General features: G+C 52.1%; 1 protein-coding gene across 4 annotated transcripts in view; it reads left to right on the top strand.

The window, feature by feature from the left end:
* GCK (glucokinase) overlaps nt 1-23987 on the top strand; it is a 45001-nt gene extending 21014 nt beyond the window's left edge. The window contains exons 1-10 of one of the 4 annotated variants that reach the window (XM_016957382.4): nt 8966-9186; nt 14797-14959; nt 15835-15989; nt 17185-17304; nt 18195-18290; nt 18400-18499; nt 20425-20608; nt 21640-21795; nt 22528-22761; nt 22978-23987. In XM_016957382.4, coding sequence (XP_016812871.2) covers nt 9139-9186; nt 14797-14959; nt 15835-15989; nt 17185-17304; nt 18195-18290; nt 18400-18499; nt 20425-20608; nt 21640-21795; nt 22528-22761; nt 22978-23122 — 1401 coding nt within the window. In that variant the 5' untranslated portion in view covers nt 8966-9138 and the 3' untranslated portion in view covers nt 23123-23987. Of the gene's footprint in view, nt 1-8964; nt 9187-14796; nt 14960-15834; nt 15990-17184; nt 17305-18194; nt 18291-18399; nt 18500-20424; nt 20609-21639; nt 21796-22113; nt 22350-22527; nt 22762-22977 lie in introns of those variants that run through there. The other 3 variants (XM_016957383.4, XM_016957384.4, XM_024357818.3) reach the window with 3 other exon arrangements.

Here is a 23987-nt window from a genome sequence, read left to right as displayed (position 1 = left end):
ACTGAAGAATTTTATTTGCTGGTATTTTGTTGAGGATTTTGCATCTATATTCACAAGAAATATTACTCTGTAGTTTTTCTTCCTGTAGTATCTTTGTCTGGTTTCAGTATCAAGGCAATGCTGGCCTCATGAGATCAATCAGGAAGTGTTACTTCCTCTTTTATTTTTTGGAAGAATTTGAGAGAATTGGTGTTAATTCTTCTTTAAATGGTTGGTAGAATTACCAGTGTAGACATCTGGTCCTGGGATTTTCTTTGTTGGGAGGTTTTTTAGTACTAATTCCATTTCCTTACTTGTTATTAGTCTAATGAGATTTTCTGTTTCTTCTTGAGCTAGTTGTAGTAGCTCATGTGTGGAATTTTTCTATTTCATCTAAGTTATCCAAGTTTACCTAAGTTAAAGTTCCATTTTATCTAACTTGGGTAAGCCAACAAACAATACTAAATTGTTCATAGTATTCTCTCATAGTCCTTTTTTTCTCTAAAGTCAGTAATAACGTTCACTCTTTCATTTTTTCATTCCTGATTTTAATAATCTGAGTTCTTTCTCTCCCCCTCCCTGCAATTGAGAGTCGTTTAAAAGTGTCTTGATTAAATTTTATATATCTGTGAGTTTTCCAGTTTTCCCTCTGTTATTCTCTTCTAGTTTTATTTCATGTGATCCAAAAAGATACTTTATATGATTTCAATTTTTTTACATTTACTAAGACTTGTTTTGTGACTAAAATATCCTTGAGAATTTCCATGCACATTTGAGAAAAATGCACATTCTGCTGTTGTTGGACAGAGTGTTCTGTATATGTCTGTCTGTTAGGTCTAATTGGTTTAGAGTATTGTTCTAGTCCTCTCTTTCCTTATTGATCTTCTGTCCAGTTGTTTAATCCATTATTCAAAGTAGTGGCCGGGCACGGTGGCTCACACCTGTAATCCCAGCACTTTGGGAGGCCGAGGAGGGTGGATCACAATGTCAGGAGGTTGAGACCAGCCTGGCCAACATGGTGAAACTCCGTCTCTACTGAAAATACAAAAAATTTGCTGGACATGGTGGCACACGCCTGTAATCCCAGCTACTCAGGAGGCCAAGGCAGGAGAATCACTTGAACCCAGGAGGCAGAGGTCGCAGTGAGCTGAGATCGCACCATTGCACTGCAGCCTGGGCAACAGAGCAAGACTCTGTCTCGAGAAACAACAAAAACAAAAACAAAAACAAAAAACAAAGTAGTGTACTAAAGTCTCCAACTACTATTGTAGAACTCTATTTCTCCCTTCAATGTTGCAAAATTTTGTTTCATGTATTTTGGTGTTCTGTTCTTTATAATTTTTATATCTTCTTAATGGATGAAAACTTTTATCAACATATAATGTTCTTTGTCTCTTGAGACTTTTTTTTTAACTTAAAATCTATTTGGGCTGATAATACAGCCACCACAACTCTCATTTTGGTTGTTATTTTCATAGAATATCTTCTTCCATCCTTCTACTTTAAAATTCTTCTATATTTATATCTAAAGTGAGCCTCTTGTAGATAGCATATAGGTGGATAATGTTCTCTTTATTCACTCTGCCAATATCTGCCTTTTAACTGGAGTTTAATCTATTTATATATAAAATAATTACTGATTAGGAAGGACTTACTTCTACCACTGAGCTATTTTTTTTCTGTGTGTCTTATACATTTTTAAGTTTCTCAATTCCTCCATTACTGGATTTTTTTTTTTACTTCTTGATTTTGTGTCCGTGTTGTTACATTTTGATTATTTCCTCCTTTTGATAGCAGCAGGAGGCAGCCAAATGCCTGGCAGATAGAAGCTTTTCCCCCATGAAACCCCACCTTCAAGCCAAAAAATAGCCTGAAGGCTGAAAGACCGGACTGCTGGTCCCAGATGAAACCCATGATCCAGAGTGAGAACTTCCATTCCTGTTTGCCTGCCCTCTAAATAATCCCTTTTAACCAATCGAATGTTGCCTTTTCCAATACTACCTATGGCCTGCCCCTCCCCCATTCTGAGCCCATAAAAGCCCTGGAATCAGCCACATTGGGGGCACTTTGCCAACTTCAGGTAGGGGGACCACCTCTGTATCCCTTCTCTGCTGAAAGCTGTTTTCATCACTCAATGAAACTCTCACCTTGCTCCCTCTTTGATTGTCAGCGTATCCTCATTTTTCTTGGGTGCAGTACAAGAACTCGGGAACCAGTGCACAAGCCAGACTTGGTCTGGGCAGCACGGGTTGGTGGGCCATCTCCCGCAGCAGGTAGCATGGCCAAGTGAGGCCTGGGCAGGGCATCACCAAGGTCCCCGGCTTGCAAAGTGACCAAGGAAAAAATCCTGTGTCACTTTCCTTTTCTCATATTTTTTAGTTATTTTCCTAATGATTGCCTTGAGGATGGCAATTAACATCTTACACTTATAAGAAGCTAGTTTGAATAATAGTTCCAATAGTATATGAACACTCTACTCCTATATATCTCCATCCTTCTTCCTTTATATTGTTATTCCCACAAATTATGTTTTTATACATTATATCCTCACTAACATAAACTTATTATTATTTTCTGCATTTGCCTTTTAAATCATACAGGAAAACAAGAATCACAAACAAAAACTACATTAATATTTGCTGTTATATTTACCTATATAGTGACATTTAACAGTGTATTTTTATGTCTTCAGATGTCTTTGAATTACTACTTAGTGTCTTTTCATTTTAGCCTCAATGTTTCCCTTTAGCATTTCCTATAGGGCAGGCCTGCCGGTAATTAATTCCCTTTGGTTTTCTTTATCTGAAATGTCTAATTTCTTTTTTATTCTTGAAGAATAGTTTTGCTGGCTATAAGATTCTTAGTTAATAGTTTTTTTCTTTCAGCACTTCAATTATTATTAAAGTGTTATTATTATTATTATTATTATTTTGAGATGGAGTCTCCCTCTGTCACTCAGGCTGGAGTGCAGTGGCGCAATCTCTGCTCACTGCAACCTCCGCCTCCCAGGTTCAAGCAATTCTCCTGCCTCAGCCTCCCGAGTTAGCTGGGATTACAGGTGCCCGCCACCATGCCCAGCTAATTTTTGTATTTTTAGTAGAGACGGGGTTTCACCATGTTGGTCAGGCTGATCTTGAACTCCTGACCTCAAGTGATACACCCACCTTGGCCTCCCAAAGTGCTGGGATTACAGGAATGAGCCACCATGCCTGGCCTAAAGTGTAATTATTATTACAGCTGCCATTTGGCCTCCTTGGTTTCTAATGAGAAATCATCTGTTAAACTCATTGCAAATCCTTGGTATGTATGCTATGTGTCATTTCTCTCTTGCTGCTTCCAAGATTCTCTCTCTGTCTTTGTCTTTTGACAATTTGACTATAATGTGTTTCAGTGTGAATTTCTTAGAGTTTATCCCACTTGGATTTCATTGAGCTTCTTGGATGTGTACGTTTGTCTTTCACCAAATCTGGGAAATTATTTCACCATTTCTCAAATATCTTTTTCTTCCCCTTTCCATCTCTCTTCTTCTGGAGCTCCCATATACTTAGTTGGTATGATTGATGGTATCCTACTGGTCCCTCAGGTTCTGTTCATTTTTCTTCTTTCTTTTTTTCTGCTCTTCAGACTGGATAACTTCAATTGCCTTTTCTTCAAGTTCAATGATTATTTCTTCTGCCTGCTCAAATTGGCCATTTAACCCCTCCAGTGACTTTTTCATTTCAGTATTGTACTTTTCAGATCCAGAATTTCTATTTGGTTCCTCTTTAATAAATTCTTTTTATTGTCATTCCCCATCTGTTCATACATTGCTCTCCCAATTTCCTGTAGTTCTTTGTCCATGGTTTTCTTTAGTTAATTAAGCATATTTAAGACAGTTGACTTATTGTCTTTGACTAGTAATTCCAATGTCTAAAATTCCTTATGGATAGCTTCTTTTAAATTATTTTTGTCCTGTTAGAGAGCCATATCTTCCTCTTTATTTGCTTTGTAATACTTTGTTGAAAACTTAACATTTTGAGTAGTAAAATGTGGTAATTCTGAAGCCAGATTCTCCCCCTCCTTTGAGATTGGTTTTGTTGTTTGTTGAGGGCTGCAGTTGTCCATTTGTATAGTGACTTTTCCAAATGATTTTTGCAAAGTATGTATTCTCTCGTGTCTGGTCACTGACGTTTCTGTTCTGGTGCCTCTGCAGTCAGCCTATGACCTGGAAGAGCATTCCTTAAATGCATAGATTTTTTTAAAACCCAAGAAACAAAAAACCTAGCATGTATGTACCTTTTTAAAAATCTTCTGATAGATGCCACCTGGAAGGCTGCTGCTGCCTGAAGGGGCAGAAACAAAGGCAAGCTCTACTCTGAGCCCTCAGGGAACCACCAGATAAACAAAAGAAATTTGATTCTCCAAATTTCTGGAAGACAAGGTCCTTTCTGCCCATTCCTGCTCCAGCCAGCTGCTCTAGGAACACAATTACTGTCCACATGGCCACAGGAATGTTGAAGAATGCAGGATGGTAGCTGGTTTGCCCACACCACTCACTTATGAGCCATCAGCATGCCTCTCCCTTCATCGAGCACTCCCATGGTTGCTGTAAGTGTCCAATCAGGTTCCAGAATTCTGAAAGAGTTGACTCTTACAGGATTTTTTTCTTTTCTAACTTGCTGGTTGTTTAGATAGAGGAACCAGTTCCTGAAGTTTCCTACGTTGCCAGCTTCATGAGGATCATTCCCTAGTAACTCTTTTCAGACAAAAAGCTTCATTGATTTACTGTAGGACTAGCATCAAAGAGTCTATGCCACCTAGTCTGTCTCCTTAAAACACAGAAATAATCAGTATGCATTGGGGTAGGAGTTTGGCATTAGATCTGCCATAAATCAAGAGCTGGGGACAGCCCATGTCTTAAACTCTGACCCAAGGGCTAAAATATCCTTTGGTAGCAACAACAGCTACAAACTATTGAACAACTTGTATGTGCCAAGAGCCTTACCTGCATTATCCCATTGAATCCTCTCAACAGCCCTGTGAGGTAGTAGAATTGTTGCCTGCCCCTTACTGAGGCCTAGAAACATTAAGGAATTTGCCCAAGGCCCTAGAGCCAGTGAGTGGCAAAGCCAGTCTCCAGACTCAGGCTGGAGATCCTACAGTTCTGTGTTACCCCAGTGTTATCCTGCCTCTCAGCACAGAGTCTTGGATGATTCTCCTAACCCCTCCCTAGGCAATGCACAGGGCTGCTCCCTGCACCCTTACTCATGCTCTGCTCTTCAACCCCAACAGTGCTGGCCTTAGGCTTTATCCCTGACACCCAGCCCCAGGCTCCATTCCATGTGTTGACAGAGGCAAACACTGGGGCAAAACTGACCTCTGTGGATACCACTGTGTCCACCTCCACCAGCTTCAGCTGAAGCCTCTGAACATCTCCAGCATGGAAGAAGCCCCAAAGGATATTTCCTGTCCCCCAGCATATGCTTGACCCTGAAGCCCTCCCCATCTAGTCGAGAAGACCAAACTGTTAACAATCCTGGAGTCAGAGTGACCCATGGGTGAATCTTAGCCAAGTCGCTCATAGCTGTTGCATCCTAGTAAATCCCTTAACTCCCATAGGCTTCAGTTTCCCTGCATATAAAATGACAGCCTTCAGCTCACCGGCCAGTTTCAATCCATCTAAAGGGTCTAGCACATCCCCTGGCATGTGGAAGCCACAGGGCACACACTAGTTGTGGTCATTTGATCCTGGCATGCTCTGCTGTCTCTCGGCTCTCCCCTTGCCTCTTTCCCTGACGTCCTGGCCATCAGCCACTGCCTAACACCCTCCCACTCACCAGGCCCTTAGCCTGCCCCTTAGCACAAGAGCACAGCCGGTCTCAAGTCTACCCTGCTGTAAGCAAACACTTGCAACATCATGCTGACCTCCAGGCCCTGTTGCATCAGCGTGCCCACACTTGGCGCCCAGCTGGTACTGAGGGTATCAGGGAACAGGCCAGTGGTGGAAGGGCGGACACTTTGGGTTCCCTGGTTTCCTGGCTCCCAATATCTTTCCCAATGGCATATGGGGTCTAGCAGTTTGGCTCATTTAACTGTGAACCTCTACCCTTTAGAATCTGGGCCTCCAGGCTTGCTTCTGTGCAAAATGGCAGATAAGGCTCAACCTTTCTTTTTTTAACTTCATTGTTAAATATTACTCCATTAATACCCATTTACTGCAGAAAAGGTAGGAAATACAGATAAGCAAAAAGGAAAATAAATTAAAATCCTCATACCACCATCATCAAGATAATTACTGTCACCATTTTGGTATATTTCCTCCCAATACATATATTATCTATATCGTATATACGACAAAAATGGATCATACTATGTTTCCTGTTCTTCCCCTGTGTTAGTCATCTATTGCTGTATAACAAACTGCCTCAAAACTTAGTGGCTTCACCTTTCCGTGTATTATGATGACAAGAATGTGGTATGACACTGTCTTATGTCTGGACCATATGCTAAAAGATAGAAAATGGTTTCTAAACTTATTTGTTCTGTAATAACAAAATTTTATTTCATGAAGTGTTTTTAAAAAAAACCATAGTAGCTTGAAACAACAAACCTTTGTTATCTCACACAGTTTCTGTAGGTCAAGAATTCAGAAGCAGCTTAGCTGGATGGTCTGGCTTGGTGTCTCTCCTGAGGTCAGGGTGTTGGCTGGGGCTGCATCACCTGAAGGCTTGACTGGGGCCAGAGGAGCTGCTTCCAAAGTGGTCCACTCACATGGCTGGCAAGTTGGAGTTGCGTATTGGCAAGAGGCTTCGCCTCTTCTCAATGGATCTTCCCAGAGTTCTTGTAGGCAACCTCATAGCATAGCAGTTGGCTTCCCCCAGAGGGAACAGTCCAGGAGAGAACAAGGCAGAAACCACAGGGTCTTTTCTGGCTTAGGCTCCAAAGTCATACTCCACCATTTCTGCATTATCATATTAGTTACACAGGCTAGACCTATTCTGCATGGAAGGGACTATACCATGGGGTGAATACCAGAAGCAGGGCTAATTGAAGGCCAGCTTCAAGGGCAGCTACACATTCCCTTTCAACAGTATGTCATGAACATCTTTCCATGCCAATAGAGCAGATGAATCTTACCATTTTTAATGACTACATGTAAGTGTAGCATAATTTATTTAACCAACCTCCTGTAGTTGGGTATGTGGGTTGTGTCTCGTTTTTTGATAGTAGAATTAATCATCTTGAATATCCATCACCAAACTTGTCACATTATTTTCTTTTGATGAATGAAAAAGAAAATCAAGTCATGTCTGTCAATCAGAACCCTGAGCAACTAAGAAATGGGGGTACCACAGGGACATAGAGCAAGGTCCCTTCTGATTCTGCTGTTGTCTTTCTCTCCCCATGAAAAGGGGAGTTCACTATCTACTGAGACATCCTAGCCCACAGCTGCACAGTTCTGTCTTTTTAGAAAGCTCTAAGCAGAAACAATGTTCATCCATCCTCCTCGGGACAGCCCTTGAGCTACTGAAGACTCTAAGCATGTCCTGGTCATCCTCCATGAGCCATCATCTCTGAGGCCCTCCCCTTCTTGGCCCCTCTTCTCTGGACAGGTTCTGGACAGTCTTGCCCTTCCAAAATTCCTGGAAAGCAGGAACTGTTCCTGCTACAATGACTGTCAACTCCAGTGCAGTACAGACTGTTGGTGTCACCCCTTATCCTGAAGAAGAGGCACTGAGACAGGACAAGGGTGGGTGCCCAGGAGGGCTGGCATGAATCATGAGAATCTGGTCCCGGAGAATTAGATGGTGTGGGGAAGTAGGGGTGTTGGGCTGCTTTCTGGCCTCATGGATGCCAATGAATATCAGCAGGTGGCTCCCAGAAAGGAACTCTAGGGGATGCCTGTTGCTCTAAATAGAGGCTAGAGAGGGCACTGGCAGTTCAGTCAACCAAGAAAGGGGGCCCACTTGCCTCAGCTTCAGGCTTTGTACACATCCTCAGCCTTTCTTGAGAACTGAATCTAGATTCTCCTCCCCTGTGCTGTGTGCTTGGCCCAGAAGAAGGGCAAGTCTCGCTGGGTGGCTGCTTCTTGGCCTGGCTGAACCAGAAGAAGGCCCCAGTGCCACTCCAAACCTGGGTGTGAGCCCTGCCCCCATGAGCAAACAGTAGCTCAGAGCTGGGGGCTGTGGGGGTCAGTGGCCTGTCACATGAGATCTGATGAGGCCATCTCTGCTCTATATTGGGAAAGGGATCAATTGTATCAAGGGCTTTCTTGGGAGTGATCACTCTGGCCATTGGCGAGAGACCTGGCATTCTGACAAGGCACCCTCCATACCCCGACCCACTTGCCAGCTCCAGCTAATTTTAGCAGGCTTTGGCAGGTGCCAGCAAGTACATAGCATGCGGATGTCACTCCCAGGTGAGCCCAAGGAGAGGCCTGGGCCAGAGCCTGGAAGTCATGGTCTATGCCCATGGAGGCACCCAAAGCAAGCCTGAGGCCTGGACTTTGCAGTCACAAAATTAAGAATGATACCCCTGTTTTTTGTTTGTTTTTGATCAGTTGGCCACCTTCCTCCACTACCCCTTCCCCAAGTTCCATACAGACCCCTGGATTGTATGAAATGCAAATCGAACCTCTCTGCAGATGAAAATCCACTGGGGATCCCCTTGCCTCCAAGAGCAAGTCCAGACCTGCACCGGCGCGGGCCAGGCCCCCTTAGGAACCCCTCCCTGTCCAAGGGCATTTCAGTAAGTGTTCTGTGGCCAAGGCAGCCTGGTGACTTTCTGCCCGCACAAGGCTGAGGAATGGAAGATGGGTAGGCTGGCTCTGCACACCCCCTCCTGCCGGGCAGCAATCCCTACCCCATGTTCACAGAGTGTGGCCGGCTGCCCCATGGCTCTGTCCCCGTGGCCCTGTCAACTCTTACCCCACATGGGCCTACCCTCCCTTTCTGGCCCTGCCTCTGACCCCATGGCAGGGGGCAGAGTATTTGAGCAGCCGCCAGGCTGAGCCCTTTCAGTGCAGAAGCCCTGGGCTGCCAGCCTCAGGCAGCTCTCCATCCAAGCAGCCGTTGCTGCCACCGGCGGGCCTTACGCTCCAAGGCTACAGCATGTGCTAGGCCTCAGCAGGCAGAAGCATCTCTGCCTCCCAAAGCATCTACCTCTTAGCCCCTCGGAGAGATGGCGATGGATGTCACAAGGAGCCAGGCCCAGACAGCCTTGACTCTGGTAAGGGTCACACCAAAGTTAGGGACTTTGCACTGGGAGAGCAGCACCCAGGGCAGGGCCCTTGGTTTTGCAGATTACCAAAACTAAGGCTGGGGGCAGGGAAGGCGAGCAGGCTTGGGGCACCTTGGAAGGAGGCACACGGGCCTTGGGGGTCCTGGCTAGGGCAGCTGTGCCTGCCACTGGCCCTCCACCCACCACCCCTCCTCACTGTGGCTATCCAGTGTCCAGCCTCTCGAGGGGTTCTAGGGTACTTATTCCTGGAGCTAACAGTGACCCAGGACACCAGTGTCCGGGGCCTGGCCTGGGGCTTTTATGGGGGGAGCTGGCTGGCTGCCCAGGGCTGTCTGGCTCTCTGGGGGCTCTGCATGGCATTTCCAGGGGTTGGTGGATCAGGGATTCTGTCCCTCAGGAGAATGTGGGCACTAGCCCAAGGCCACTCACTTCTGTGTACATAGCCACCTGAGGGCCCGGGAATGGAGGGGGCCAGGCTACAGCTGGACATCTGGCACTCGGATGGGCTCTGGAACCCCCAGGCCTGCAGCATCTGCCCAGGGACTGCCCTGGCCCTTGGCCATTTCCTCAGGGACCCACAGCTCCACCAGCCGGCCCCTCCCAGTGCTGGAATAGACAGTTCCTCAGTCCACGTCTGCCAAAGGCGGCACTAGAAGGCATCCTGCCTTTTTTACTGCGTTCTGGAGGTGGGGTCACAAAGCACTGCTCACTGCATAAAAGGGACAGCATCCTGCCCCTGGCAGCCCTGCCCGACCAGCTCCGCCTCTCCCACTGCTATCCAACCTGTACACCCTGGTGACCATGTCCAGGCCAGTGGCCTTAAGGACTGTCTCTGTACTGATGGCTCCACATCTACCTCTCCAGCCAGACTCTCCTCTGAACTCGGGCCTCACATGGCCAACTGCTACTTGGAACAAATCGCCCCTTGGCTGGCAGATGTGTTAACATGCCCAGACCAAGATCCCAACTCCCACAACCCAACTCCCAGGTCAGATGGAACCTCTTCTTCCCAGGCCCTTCTGTTCCTCTCCTCAGCCCCTCCCACCTCCCTTCAGAATAAGTCTAGACTCTTACCGCTTTCACCAAGCCTGCGCCCACCATCCCTGCACAGGGATTGTTAGGACAGCCTGACGCCCTGCTTCCACCCTGCCCCAAGATGCCCCTGCTCTGCAGCCCGGCGCCTCCAGGCTTCTCACCTCCTGCTGCTCACAGCTCAGCCTCACTCCCTCCCTCCCCGCCTCTGCTCCAGCCTCAGTGCAGGTCCCCTGCTCCCATCTTCTGGCAGCAGCTGCCCGACCTCGTCCCTCTTCATCTGTCCCCATTCCTTCACCCCCCAGCCTGTCCCCAACTTGACTGAGGTTCTTTCCTGCAGATCCCCGCCCTTGAGAGGGGTTGGTCCCACTGTCAACTCTGCTTCTGTGCCCTGTGCCGCACCTGGCATTCAGTGAGCATCTGCTGAAGAGATGAGGGTCAGATGCCCTGCAGGGAGTGTGGGGGCGTCCTCAGGCAAGAAAAGTTGTACGTTTGGCTGTGGGCCCTGATTATGTGTCCTGTGACCTCTTGGGTGAGGTCAGCAAGAGAAACCTCTGCAAGCTGGCTGGGGCTGCCTCCCAGAGGCTGCCAGGGGGAGGGACAGGCTCTGTCTGTGCTCTTCTTCCGAGGCTACACCTGGGGCGCCAGGCTCTCAGGGCTCCCCAGGTACCACCACATTTCCTACACTGCTTGGGAAAGCCCTGTAAGCTTGCACAGACACCCAGCATGAGGCTCGCCAGAGAGATACTTGTAGCTGGGGTCTGGGCACCAGGAACAGCTTGGTGCTGGGCCTGAAGTCGGGCAGGATGCAGCCTGGCCAGGTGAGAGGAAAGCTTGGAGCCAGTGCCTGGGTTCAAACTCCTCTGTGGCCTATGGTTCTGTGGGCTTGGGGAAGGGTTTGTACCTCTGTGTCCAGTTTCCTCACTTACAAAAAAAGGAGATAATAAAAGTACCCATGTCCCAGGGTGGCTGTAGCAATAATAGGGAGGGGTGCCCAGAGCAGGTCTGGCACACAGGAAGTGTGCATCAGCCTCAGTCCCTGCCATTGGGCTTGTCCTGGGAGTCTGTGAGGCCAACCTCTGCTCCACAACGTGACCCCCAGGCTTGTGAGACCAAGCTGGGTCAGAGCTTCCTCCTCTGGGGTTGGACCAGGAGGGGAACTTCTGCAGGCCCAGATGCACCCTGAGGAAAGGGCTTGTTCCCACCAAGAACAAGGCTCACCTTTGGAGGATGCTCCCCACATGAGAGGTGAACCCCCAGGTCTACTGGTGACTGCAGCCTCGGAAGCTGACAGCATCTATCCTCCAACCCATGCCCACTGGGAAGTGTGTGAGGGGCCTTCATAGGCCCTGCGGTGTGGACAATGCAGAGACCCTGCAGCATCTGGCTAGGGCGGGGCCCAGATAAGAGCCCTGTGCCAGGAGACCCTGGCCGGTTCTGCCACTGTGGGGAGACAGCCTCCCCCACCCCATGTCCCCTGCTTCCCTGCAGCCCACAGAGAATACAGACCTACTTTTACAGAAATCCAGATTTTTGTGTAAAAGTGTCTCTATTTTAAATAGATTTTAAGTGGTGGCAGCAAATTTAAGCTTTTGAGAATATTATACAGAACAAATCAGATTCACAGGCCAGATGCAACTTTATTTACAGAAATGGGATCAGGTCCTACCTCAGGTCCCATCTCACGTTTTCACTTATGCCTATATGTCTCCTTCATGGGAAAGGCCACAAGAGGCCCTGTGGTAAGTGTCCTGGTGTTGATTTAAAGTCCCCAACAGTGAATATGAGGGTCCTCACTGTTGCAGCAAGAGGACACCCCCCTGTGTATCTTGGAAATGCCTGCAGCCCTCTTGCTGCAGAACAGATTCTTAGGAGAGAAACTGTCAGATCAAAGTTAAACTTAGAGAAACTCCAAATTGCCCTCTGAACAGATGGTATCAGTTTGACATCATCCAATACCGGGATTCCTCGGGGAGAACTTTCTGGCCTAGAAGACAGTAGAGCCAGGACTTCACCCAGTCAGTGGCAGGGCCACACGCGGGCCTTGATACAGAGGGGGAAGACTTGAGCCTCCTCGACACCCTACAGGGCCCAGCCTCCCAACATGTGATAAGAGAAACAACAGCCAACTTGTACCTAGCTCTCCTTATTCTCCAAGGGCTGGGCCAGTTCTCCCCACAGCCCTGCAAGGGAGGATCACTCAAGGGCCCCAACTGTCTGACAATACAGCCACACTCTGATCAGCCACCTGGGCATAGGCTCCATGCCATTGTCCTCCGCCAAGACCTCAGACTGAAATGTTGGCTCCTCCCATGAAGAACCTGGGGCCAAAGGACCAGAGTCCAGGTCCGTGGCTACCAGGATGGGCCACTTGGAGAGAGGCACAAGGGTGGTGCCAGGCAGGTGTGAGGGCTGGACCTTTGCAAGAGCAGCATCACTTTTGTTGAGAGCCCACAGGTATCTTATAATTGGGTCCTAGGACTTCCTGCCAGTAGCCATTGTGTGCATGGATTTGGGTGCTGGCCTCACCATGGTGTGCTGGCTGCCCATGCCTGCAATAATGACTTCTGTAAGCCTTTCTTCATCTGCAAGATGGGTGCTGCTGGCACCTCCTCCCCGGTGCTGTGGTGACAGGGCATAGTGTGTGAGGCTGCTATGTGAGGCACCTAATGCAGGGCCTGGCATATGGAGGAATTCAGCAAATGACAGATGCCTTCACAGTTAGTTCTTGGCATCTTCTACATTGGTGGGTGTAGGAAAGAAAGACAGAGGAGGCAAAGGTTGTAGCTGTGGGGCATTGAGGACAGCCTGGATTGTTCCACAGAGCCCTGAGGACATCTCCAGGGGTGTGCTCCGCAGGGGCAGTTGGATTGGAGGGTTAGGGGTCGGGGAGGGCATGCACTCCCACCCATGCTCACAGCCTTGGAACAGTGCCTGCTCAGCCAACATGGGTGTTTGATTCTGTGTCTTTTGTCACAGACTTTATCAGCCCCATCCCTTTCTGACCTTGCCTGAGTTTAAATTTTACATGTGGGGCCTCATTAAGAGACATGGTTCTTAACTAAAGATCTGTATCTATTAGGAATGCTTTGGGCTGCAGGAAGCCAAACACCTAACTCACTGTGGCATAAGTGGTTTGCGTCTGCTCCCATAAGCTGCACGTGGAGGGTGGATCTGGCATTACTCTCTCTTCCCTACATTTGCAGTATGCTAACAGCTTTAACCTCTGGCCTTGTTTCTTCACGGTTGCAGGGTGGCTATCACAGCGCTGGCCATCACATCCTTACACAGCTGTGTTTACAAATTTAGGGGGACACTGAAGCTCCTCCCCCTGCTAAAATCAGGCTTCCCTTCACCTGTCATTGGCCAGAACTGGGTGAAATGCCCAACTCTAGACTGATCATCAGTAAGAGGAGTATAGAATTGCTGTGCCCACCTTAGATTAATCATGGCACAATGTGCTCCCCACACCAACAAAATCTGAGTTCTAAAAACTGAGGAAGAAGAGGAAAATGGCCGTGTTGCTTCCTGGCTGGGATTCAGAGCATCTCCAACCCTCTGAGCTTATGCGTAAGACTGTGGGCAAAAGTGTGTGAGTTTTTGTGGAATGGATCCACGGCTTTTATCAGAGCATCTTTCCTTTTTCTTTTTGATTCAAGATGAAAATATTCTTATGATTATTTTTCTCACCACTGCCCAGAGATAACCAGCACATTAACATGGCCTTTTCTCCATGAATAGCACTAGGGTGCCCAGTGGACAGACACATAGCTGTCCACACACCAGCTTGCTGGGGATGCATAGGCAGAGTCACATCTGCACTCACGGCCTGTCCTCACACTGCCATGTGGAGAGCCAGCAGCCACACCATGGGCCGTCCATGCTCACGGGAGTGGCAGTATCAGATCTGAGCTTCGTGTGCCCAGGCATCTCTCACATCAGTGCATAGGGACCCTCTTTGTTCTGTGGCCCAGTGTGCCCATGCCACAGATGGCTTCAGTCAGCAGACACCTCCTTCTAGACACTCACACTCACTCCTGGCTGGCCCTTAGCACATCTGTGCAGACAGGCCCATTTATTTTCTTGTGTAAATCCCAAGTAGGAGGACTGGGTCTCTCTGACAGCAATGCCAGCTGCCTGGCACCCTCCAGACAAGTGGCTCAAGCCCCACCTCGCCAGCTCTCCCAGTTAGCCCCTCCTTTCCCTGGCTCTGACCTGAGGGACGAAGCAGGGTGCTACAGGACGCTGTGCCACAGGGATATCGTCAGGGACAGAAGCTTCTCTGCCCTCTGCTGCTCACCCCTCCAACACGCTGTGGGCTGCATTTGTTGAGTGGCTGGTACCAGACTCTGCTCTTCTGACTTTCCAGCTGGTTTTACCTGTAGTAAAGTTTGAGATGATGGGTCATCCTGACCCCGGGGTCAGAAGACAGAAGGAGGCCCATGGCGTGTGGGGGAGATGCCCCGTGAGGCCCTCGGTGTGCAGATGCCTGGTGACAGCCCCACCCTGAGGTCCCCAGCCTACCCCCTCCCCAGCCTGACTGCTCCCATCCCCCTCCCTGTGCAGGTAGAGCAGATCCTGGCAGAGTTCCAGCTGCAGGAGGAGGACCTGAAGAAGGTGATGAGACGGATGCAGAAGGAGATGGACCGTGGCCTGAGGCTGGAGACCCATGAAGAGGCCAGTGTGAAGATGCTGCCCACCTACGTGCGCTCCACCCCAGAAGGCTCAGGTACCATATGGTAACCGGCTCCTCATCCAGAAGCAGCTGTGGGCTCAGCCCTAGCTGGGAGAAGCACCCCAGGCACTCCCAGACTCATAGCCAGCCAGAGACAGAATCTCCTGGGGAGCAATGAAGTCCTCGACCTGGGCCAGTTCTCACCCTTGGCTCCTCTGGTCCGGCCCTGGGGCACTCGGGCTCACCTTGGAGCTGGCAAACCTCAGGAAAACTGGCGTTTTAAATCTCACTCCTGGCCAGGTGCAGTGGCTCACCCCTGTAACTTCAACACTTCGGGAGGCCAAGGCAGGCGGATCTCTTGAGGCCAGGAGTTTGAGACCAGCCTGCCCAACATGGTGAAACCCCGTCTCTACTAAAAATACAAAAATTATCCAGGCATGGTGGCACATTCCTGTAGTCCCAGCTACTCGGGAGGCTGAGGCATGAGAATTGCTTGAACCCGGGAGGCCGAGGTTGCAGTGAGCCAAAATCGCGCCACTGCACTCCAGCCTGGGTGACAGAGTGAGACACCATCTCAAAAAAAAAAAAAAAAAAAAATCTCACTGCTCCCCATGGGCACTTAGGGAACTCTCCCAGCCCAGTTCTGCAGCTGGGCCATTGCACTAGGTCCTCAGTTGGTCCCTGGGCTCTCGGTGACTGTCCAGGGCAGGAGTTTCCCATTGACTTTTCCCTGGCTGACCTTTGACCCCCTCCACAGTTGACACTGGTGTCCCCAGGTGTCTGGTGGCCCCTTGTCCAGCTCCCTTAGTCCCCTTGTGCCTTCCCTCCTCCTCTTTGTAATATCCGGGCTCAGTCACCTGGGGCCCACCCAGCCCAAGGCCAGCCTGTGGGTGTCCCTGAGGCTGACACACTTCTCTCTGTGCCTTTAGAAGTCGGGGACTTCCTCTCCCTGGACCTGGGTGGCACTAACTTCAGGGTGATGCTGGTGAAGGTGGGAGAAGGTGAGGAGGGGCAGTGGAGCGTGAAGACCAAACACCAGATGTACTCCATCCCCGAGGACGCCATGACCGGCACTGCTGAGATGGTGAGCAGCGCAGGGGCCGGGGCAGGGGGCCAAGGCCATGCAGGATCTCAGGGCCCAGCGAGTCCTGACGGGAGGTGCCACCTGTCTACCAGGGGTGGGGAGAGCGGGGGCTGGAGGACCACCCAGCCTCAGAGGCAGCTGGAGGCCTGGGTGAACAGGACTGGCCAACATGTCCCCAAGTCCCACAGTCACCATCTGGCCAGCATTGAGAGGGGAATGGGCTGAGGAAGAGTTAGTGGCAAGAGGAACCCCAGCCAGTCACACCTTGTCCAGTTTACCAGAGGAAAAACCAATGTGTAAGAACAGAAATGTGACCCGGCAGCCAGTGCACTGCCCCCCTCTCCAAGGGCCACCCCTCACCCTCCACCAGCATGCACAGAAAGTGGGGTGACAGCAATCACAATGTCTACCCAGGCAGCAAGGACCCCTGACCATGGGGAGGACTGGGGTGCAGGGAACATAGAAGCAGAATGAGGCCTAGGGGGAGTTGGGCAAGGCCAGAGCCCTGGCTGCAGCCAAGCACGTGGCCAAGGCCAGTTCCTGGAAGGGCAGGGCTCCGAGGCAGGAGGCAGGAGGCTGCCCGTGGCTACCCGTCCTCACACCCCTGCAGCTTGCTAGTCTGTCTGTGGGCTGGGTGTGAATCAAGGCAGTGGGATGGTGTGGGGACCTCCCTGGCCCCAGCAGCCAGTGAGGAGCCTGGTCAGTCAGCAGAGCATTCAGCAGTATCCAGTTCCATGGAGAGGCCCGTGTGAGGGGAGTCGGGGCTGGTCTTCAGTAAGGATGGGTGGCCAGGGCCCCTAGAAGTAGAAAAGGAGACTCCGGGTGCTGGAGACAGAAATCAAGGATGTGCCTCCATGTGGAGCCTCAGGAATAGCCGGCCAGGCCTGAGGCTGGACCTCACAAGGTTCAGCTGGGAGGGCTAGGCTGACAGAGCACAGCCGGGCCAGGGACCAGCCTGCCCTGTGTTGCCTTGTCCCGAGGGCCACTGTCAGCAGGTCTCTGGCATGGGGGAGGCTTAGGGCCTGAGCCCAACAAGCAGCAGCGGAAGAGGAGAGGGAAACTGCGGACAGGCCTGGCATTCAGTGGCCAGGTGGTGCAGTGTCCCTGAGGAATAGCTTGGCATGAGGCCGTGGGGAGGGCTGCCGGCCAGCGCACCCCCCCATGCCAGATGGTCACCATGGCGTGCATCTACCAGCTCTTCGACTACATCTCTGAGTGCATCTCCGACTTCCTGGACAAGCATCAGATGAAGCACAAGAAGCTGCCCCTGGGCTTCACCTTCTCCTTTCCTGTGAGGCACGAAGACATCGATAAGGTGGGCCAGGTGGAGGGGCAGAAGGCAGATGAGGGGAGGCACAGGCGCCCCAGAGGAACTTGCCTTCAAATGTAGCCCCCATACCCTGTGCTCAGAAGGGAGATCTGGATTCAAATTGTGGCCATGTCACCTGCCACCTCTAATGCTGTGGAAAAGAAGCATCACATTAGCTAATTCTGGCTGTGCGCCTTGTGAGGCACCAGCTGTGATCACCCCACTCCAGTGGAAAGAGCAGCTGGCAGTAGGGTGGGGCTCAAACTCAGGCAGCTGGGCTCTGGGTCACCTGCAGGCCACGGTCATGTCACACTGCCTCTAGCTGAGTCAGAAATGTGAAGGAACTGAGATTCTACCCTTCCTGCAAGCTAGCAAAGTGGCCTGCCAGTTACATCTGTGCATGCACACACACACACAGTTATATATGCACACACATAAAACACGAGACTTTTGGGTCAGGGAGAAAGCCAGATCCTCACTCACAGCAGAAGCAGCAGCCAAAGCAACAACTCATGTGGTTTTCCAAGCCCCAGTCCCTACAGAGACAGAGAGGGCCAGGTGGCACCTGTGCATGCAGTGGGGTGCCTTGCAGGAGGGAAATCCTGATTTTACACAGAGCTGCTCCCCCCATGCCCTGCCTTGACTCTGGGATGACGTCTCAGAGCTGTGCAGTACAACATTCTTAAATTGGCTGTGACTCAGCCCTGCAGAAATATGATATCTTCAAGGAGAATCGTTCCCAACACCTCTCAAAGCTATGGGGCTGCTCTGAGCCTGTTTCCTCAGCTGTAAAGTAGGGTGCATACTTTTATGGCCCTGTGCAGGAGGTAGTGACAGGCCCTAGCACCCTGCCTCCAGTATATGTTAGCAGCCACGAGGCCTCTCTCTCCCCACAGGGCATCCTTCTCAACTGGACCAAGGGCTTCAAGGCCTCAGGAGCAGAAGGGAACAATGTCGTGGGGCTTCTGCGAGACGCTATCAAACGGAGAGGGGTGAGGGGGCACCTGTACCTGCCGGGGGGGCTGCCCTGGGCCACCCACCCCAGCACTGCCTGCCTTTCTCCTTGGTTTCCAGCACTGCAGCTTCTGTGCTTCTTGGCAGGACTTTGAAATGGATGTGGTGGCAATGGTGAATGACACGGTGGCCACGATGATCTCCTGCTACTACGAAGACCATCAGTGCGAGGTCGGCATGATCGTGGGTAAGAGCTCCTTGCACCCCTGCCCCTTCCCGACTGCCGAGGCTCCCTGTGTACAACAGGCTTCAAGGGCCCTGTGGGGTGAGGACCAAAGTACTTAACAACCGGTGATGTCAGAGCAGAGCCTGGTGCTACAGCCTGGGTGGTCTTGGGGTATCAAGATGGAAGCACCGTGTACAGTAGGAAGCATTTCAACACCATGATGCCACATTCCTGCATCAGATGGTATGCCAGCTGCATATCCACCTCACCCATCAGGATTATAATTAAAACACTTATCTGGTAAATTGACCAACTGGACAGATTGGTCCAAGTGGAAGAGGATAAGCAAAAGTGGTGCCATCTCCACCCGAATGGTCTTTCCACGGGCCTGCCCCTGCCCCTGCCCCCACCCAAAGTGAAGGCAGGTACCAGGAAAGGGAGCAGCAGTCCGCCCCTCCCAGCAGAGGGGTCTTCCACACCAACTTGGACCTTTCTCAGAAGTTCCGGAGGTCATTATAACCAGCCTTCACTGAGGAGCAATCCAATCAGATCAGTTATCTGCTGTGCGCACAGCCGTGTGGTTCTATACTTCTCTACTTCCATTTTCACCTTTCAGAAGGAACGTTGTCTTTAAATCCAGCATCTAAACGTGAGCCCCAGCCATCCCTGGCTGTGATCCCCCCAGCCCTTTCCACCCTCTCCTCTGGAACTGCCTGGGGCTCCCCAAGACACTTCCACATGAATTCCCACCAAGCCAAGCTGCAGCTGCTGGGCCCAGGCATAACCCCTCCTGGGGCAGAGGTGGCAAGGAGTGACCCACCACTCACATCTGCCCCACATCCACTCTTGACTCTGCTCAGTGTTTAAAAACATGTTTATAACAATTACCAAGATCTGAAAATTAGGAGAATTCACATCAAAGTCTGGATTTCTGTTTGTTCATAAAAAACTAGAAGGCAGCCAGGCAAGGTGGCTCACGCCAGTAATCCCAACACTTTGGGAGGCTAAGGCAGGCGGGTCACTTGAGGTCAGGATTTGAAGCCTAGCTGGCCAACAAGGTGTAACCTCGTCTCTACTAAAAATACAAAAATTAGCTGGGTGTGATGGCGCATGCCTGTAATCCCAGGTACTCAGGAGACTGAGGCAGGAGAATTACTTGAACCCTGGAGGCAGAGGTTGCAGTGAGCCAAGATCACGCCACTGCACTCCAGCCTGGGTGATGGAGTGAGTGAGACTCTGTCTCCAAATAAATAAATAAATAAATAAAAACTGGAAGTCTAAACATCACTGAGCCCTGATTCCTATGTGGCAGCTCGACTGACCAGCATTTGAGTTGCTGTCCCTGACAGCTTTGGGGGTGTGCAGCCCACACAGTCATGCTAGCTTGAGGCTCTGCTGTCAGCAGTTTGAAACTCTTAATAACTTGTGAACAAAAGACTCCATGTTGTCACTCTGCACAGGGGCCAGCAAATTACAAAATTCCATATCCGGAATTGTCTACAGGAGCCTCTGGGCTGCTCCCAAGGGCCCACACCATGCCTTACTCACTTTGGGTTGCCATCCAAACATGTCTCATGACAAAGAAGCTCAAACATGTGCATGGACAGTGCCAGAAAACAAGGGTCGTACATAGACAAAATAAAATGATAACGTCCCACAACCATTTCTTTGATACACACTGTTTCTCTCAGTCCTCCCAACCACCTAGGTAACAGGCAGGGAAGGTGTTACTGTTGTCTGTTAGGAAAGAGGACAGCCCAGAAAGCTGTCCCTGGCCACTGAAGCAACCCAGGTCTTCCAGCCCCAGGGAGAGCCGCCTTTCCATTGTTCCAGACAAAGCAGAGACAGGCATGGGGGAGCAGGAGAGGGACTCCTGTGGGCAGGAACCAGGCCCTACTCCGGGGCAGTGCAGCTCTCGCTGACAGTCCCCCCGACCTACACCCCAGGCACGGGCTGCAATGCCTGCTACATGGAGGAGATGCAGAATGTGGAGCTGGTGGAGGGGGACGAGGGCCGCATGTGCGTCAATACCGAGTGGGGCGCCTTCGGGGACTCTGGCGAGCTGGACGAGTTCCTGCTGGAGTATGACCGCCTGGTGGACGAGAGCTCTGCAAACCCCGGTCAGCAGCTGTAAGGATGCCCCCCTCCCCCACAACCCAGGCCCTGGGCCGCTCTGGTGCAGCGGCAGATGGGAGCCGGGCCATTGCAGATAATGGGCTTGTTTTTAAACAGCTCTGGGGAAAAGCAAACTGACAATCCGTTCGTAAGCTCCATCCCTTCTGCTCAGTCATGACCTGCCACTGTGAGAGATGAAGGGTTAGTCCCAGTTGTGATGTGATAAGCCCAGACCTCTTTCCTTCCGACAGGTGATCGTGCATTCAGAGGAGGCTCTGAGACGCCCCCAGCAAGGTTCCTGGGTTTAACCCAACATTCCCCAAAGTATGTATTTGGCCACATTCACAGAAAGAATATTAGTCTTTTGTGGAATGCTGCGGGTTGACAGTCACAGCTTGGAAACCAACCCACAGAGAGCTCATCATTAATCATGGCTATCACTTGTTTACCACCTACTGTGCCAGGCCTATGCTAATTACTTTATTAGCGTCCTCTCTGCCGCTCGCAGGCCTCTATTATTATAGGTCAGTAGTATTCGATTTATTTAAGTTAAATACGGAAGGTCACAGATTAAGCAAGAAAGTGCCAGCAACATGGTGCGTGCCTCTGACTGGGCACTAACCCTCCAAGTCTTAGTTTTCCCAACCATAACTGGCCAATGAACAGCAGCTCTGGATGCAGCTAAAGGAGGACTGAAGCTGTAGGTCCCGTGCTCGGCGCAGGGCCCCCTGCAAGGAAGGTTTCGGAGGGACTGGATGGGGTCTTTGAACTATCTGTCTTTCCCTTTACTGCAGTGGGCCCAGGGGCAGGCCAAAGTTGCTCCCGTGATTGACTTGAACGTGCACGTTCCTAATCCCTGACATTTCTAAAGCTCTGGCTCATTAACGAGGGAAAGACGTGAACCAGTTGGGGGAGTGGGGATCGCAGTGCCCCACGTGGCCGCCTCGTGACCTCAGTGGGGAGCAGTGGGGCCGGCTCCCGGCTTCCACCTGCATGAGGGGCCCTCCCTCGTGCCTGCTGATGTAATGGACCTGCCCTATGTCCAGGTATGAGAAGCTCATAGGTGGCAAGTACATGGGCGAGCTGGTGCGGCTCGTGCTGCTCAGGCTCGTGGACGAAAACCTGCTCTTCCACGGGGAGGCCTCCGAGCAGCTGCGCACACGCGGAGCCTTCGAGACGCGCTTCGTGTCGCAGGTGGAGAGGTGTGCGGAGGAGGAGGGTGGGTGCAAAGGGCAGGGGCTGGGGACGCCCGGGCACTGCAGACTTGGTCTCAGGGCGACGCTGAGTCCCAGGCCCGGGGCGCAGGGATGGGAAACTAGGGCCTGGGGCGGGATTCCGGGCGTGGGCGGGGCCCGGGGCGGGGCACAGGGGGCGGGGGAGTGGGCGGGGCCCGAGGCCGGGCGCTGGAGGCGAGGGCGGGGCAGGGACGGGTCCAAGGGCAGGAGGCTGGGACAGGACGGGGATGCAAAGGGAGGGGCGGGGCCCGAGACGGGGAGGAGGGGGAGGGCCCAAGGGGAGGAGGCGGGGTCCGGACGGGGATGCCAACAGCAGGGATGGGGGCGAGCCTGCGTCCGGGCACTGGTCCCCATCCGTGAGTCCCCTCGGTGCTCCCTGCCCGCCGTGGCCATCCTCTCACATCACTCACAACCCCAAGGCGCGGCATGGTTGACACCCCCACGTTAGGACGGAGACCCTGGGCTTAGTTAGAGGGAGCAGTACTAACCAGTCCCTGAAGGAAACGCTTTGGCTGGGTGAGGTGAGCGGGATCGCCCCCATTTCTCCAGAGAGGGGTCCCGGCTCAGCGAGGGAAAGAGGCCGCCGCTGGGGGGACGGCTGGCCGGGGCCCCACCCTGGAGAACGAGAGGCCGCCGCTGGAGGGGGATGGACTGTCGGAGCGACACTCAGCGACCGCCCTACCTCCTCCCGCCCCGCAGCGACACGGGCGACCGCAAGCAGATCTACAACATCCTGAGCACGCTGGGGCTGCGACCCTCGACCACCGACTGCGACATCGTGCGCCGCGCCTGCGAGAGCGTGTCTACGCGCGCTGCGCACATGTGCTCGGCGGGGCTGGCGGGCGTCATCAACCGCATGCGCGAGAGCCGCAGCGAGGACGTAATGCGCATCACTGTGGGCGTGGATGGCTCCGTGTACAAGCTGCACCCCAGGTGAGCCCGCCCAGCTCTCTCCCTGGTAAAGTGGGGCCCAAAAAGCGCGCGCTCCAAGGTTCCTTGCGGTTCCCAAGCTCCAAGATTTCGTAGTCCTCTTCTCGTCCCCCTTGGCCTAGATTTGGGGGAAGGGTCGACTGCGTGCAGGGCGCCCGGTAATGAATGTGGAGGATGAGGTGGGAGGAGGGACGGCAGCACTGCTTCTCTTCTGCCCAGCTTCAAGGAGCGGTTCCATGCCAGCGTGCGCAGGCTGACGCCCAGCTGCGAGATCACCTTCATCGAGTCGGAGGAGGGCAGTGGCCGGGGTGCGGCCCTGGTCTCGGCGGTGGCCTGTAAGAAGGCCTGTATGCTGGGCCAGTGAGAGCAGTGGCCGCAAGCGCAGGGAGGATGCCACAGCCCCACAGCACCCAGGCTCCATGGGGAAGTGCTCCCCACACGTGCTCGCAGCCTGGCGGGGCAGGAGGCCTGGCCTTGTCAGGACCCAGGCCCCCTGCCATACCGCTGGGGAACAGAGCGGGCCTCTTCCCTCAGTTTTTCGGTGGGACAGCCCCAGGGCCCTAACGGGGGTGCGGCAGGAGCAGGAACAGAGACTCTGGAAGCCCCCCACCTTTCTCGCTGGAATCAATTTCCCAGAAGGGAGTTGCTCACTCAGGACTTTGCTGCATTTCCACACTGTCAGAGCTGTTGGCCTCGCCTGGGCCCAGGCTCTGGGAAGGGGTGCCCTCTGGATCCTGCTGTGGCCTCACTTCCCTGGGAACTCATCCTGTGTGGGGAGGCAGCTCCAACAGCTTGACCAGACCTAGACCTGGGCCAAAAGGGCAGCCAGGGGCTGCTCATCACCCAGTCCTGGCCATTTTCTTGCCTGAGGCTCAAGAGGCCCAGGGAGCAATGGGAGGGGGCTCCATGGAGGAGGTGTCCCAAGCTTCGAATACCCCCAGAGACCTTTTCTCTCCCATACCCCCATCACTGAGTGGCTTGTGATTCTGGGATGGACCCTCGCAGCAGGTGCAAGAGACAGAGCCCCCAAGCCTCTGCCCCAAGGGGCCCACAAAGGGGAGAAGGGCCAGCCCTACATCTTCAGCTCCCATAGCGCTGGCTCAGGAAGAAACCCCAAGCAGCATTCAGCACACCCCAAGGGACGACCCCATCATATGACATGCCACCCTCTCCATGCCCAACCTAAGATTGTGTGGGTTTTTTTAATTAAAAATGTTAAAAGTTTTAAA

Source organism: Pan troglodytes, chromosome 6 (genome assembly GCF_028858775.2).
Source record: "Pan troglodytes isolate AG18354 chromosome 6, NHGRI_mPanTro3-v2.0_pri, whole genome shotgun sequence".
NCBI classification, from domain to species: domain Eukaryota; kingdom Metazoa; phylum Chordata; class Mammalia; order Primates; family Hominidae; genus Pan; species Pan troglodytes.
The sequence above is the reverse complement of the archived record's forward strand: the minus strand, read 5'-3'. Positions and strand labels throughout refer to the sequence as shown.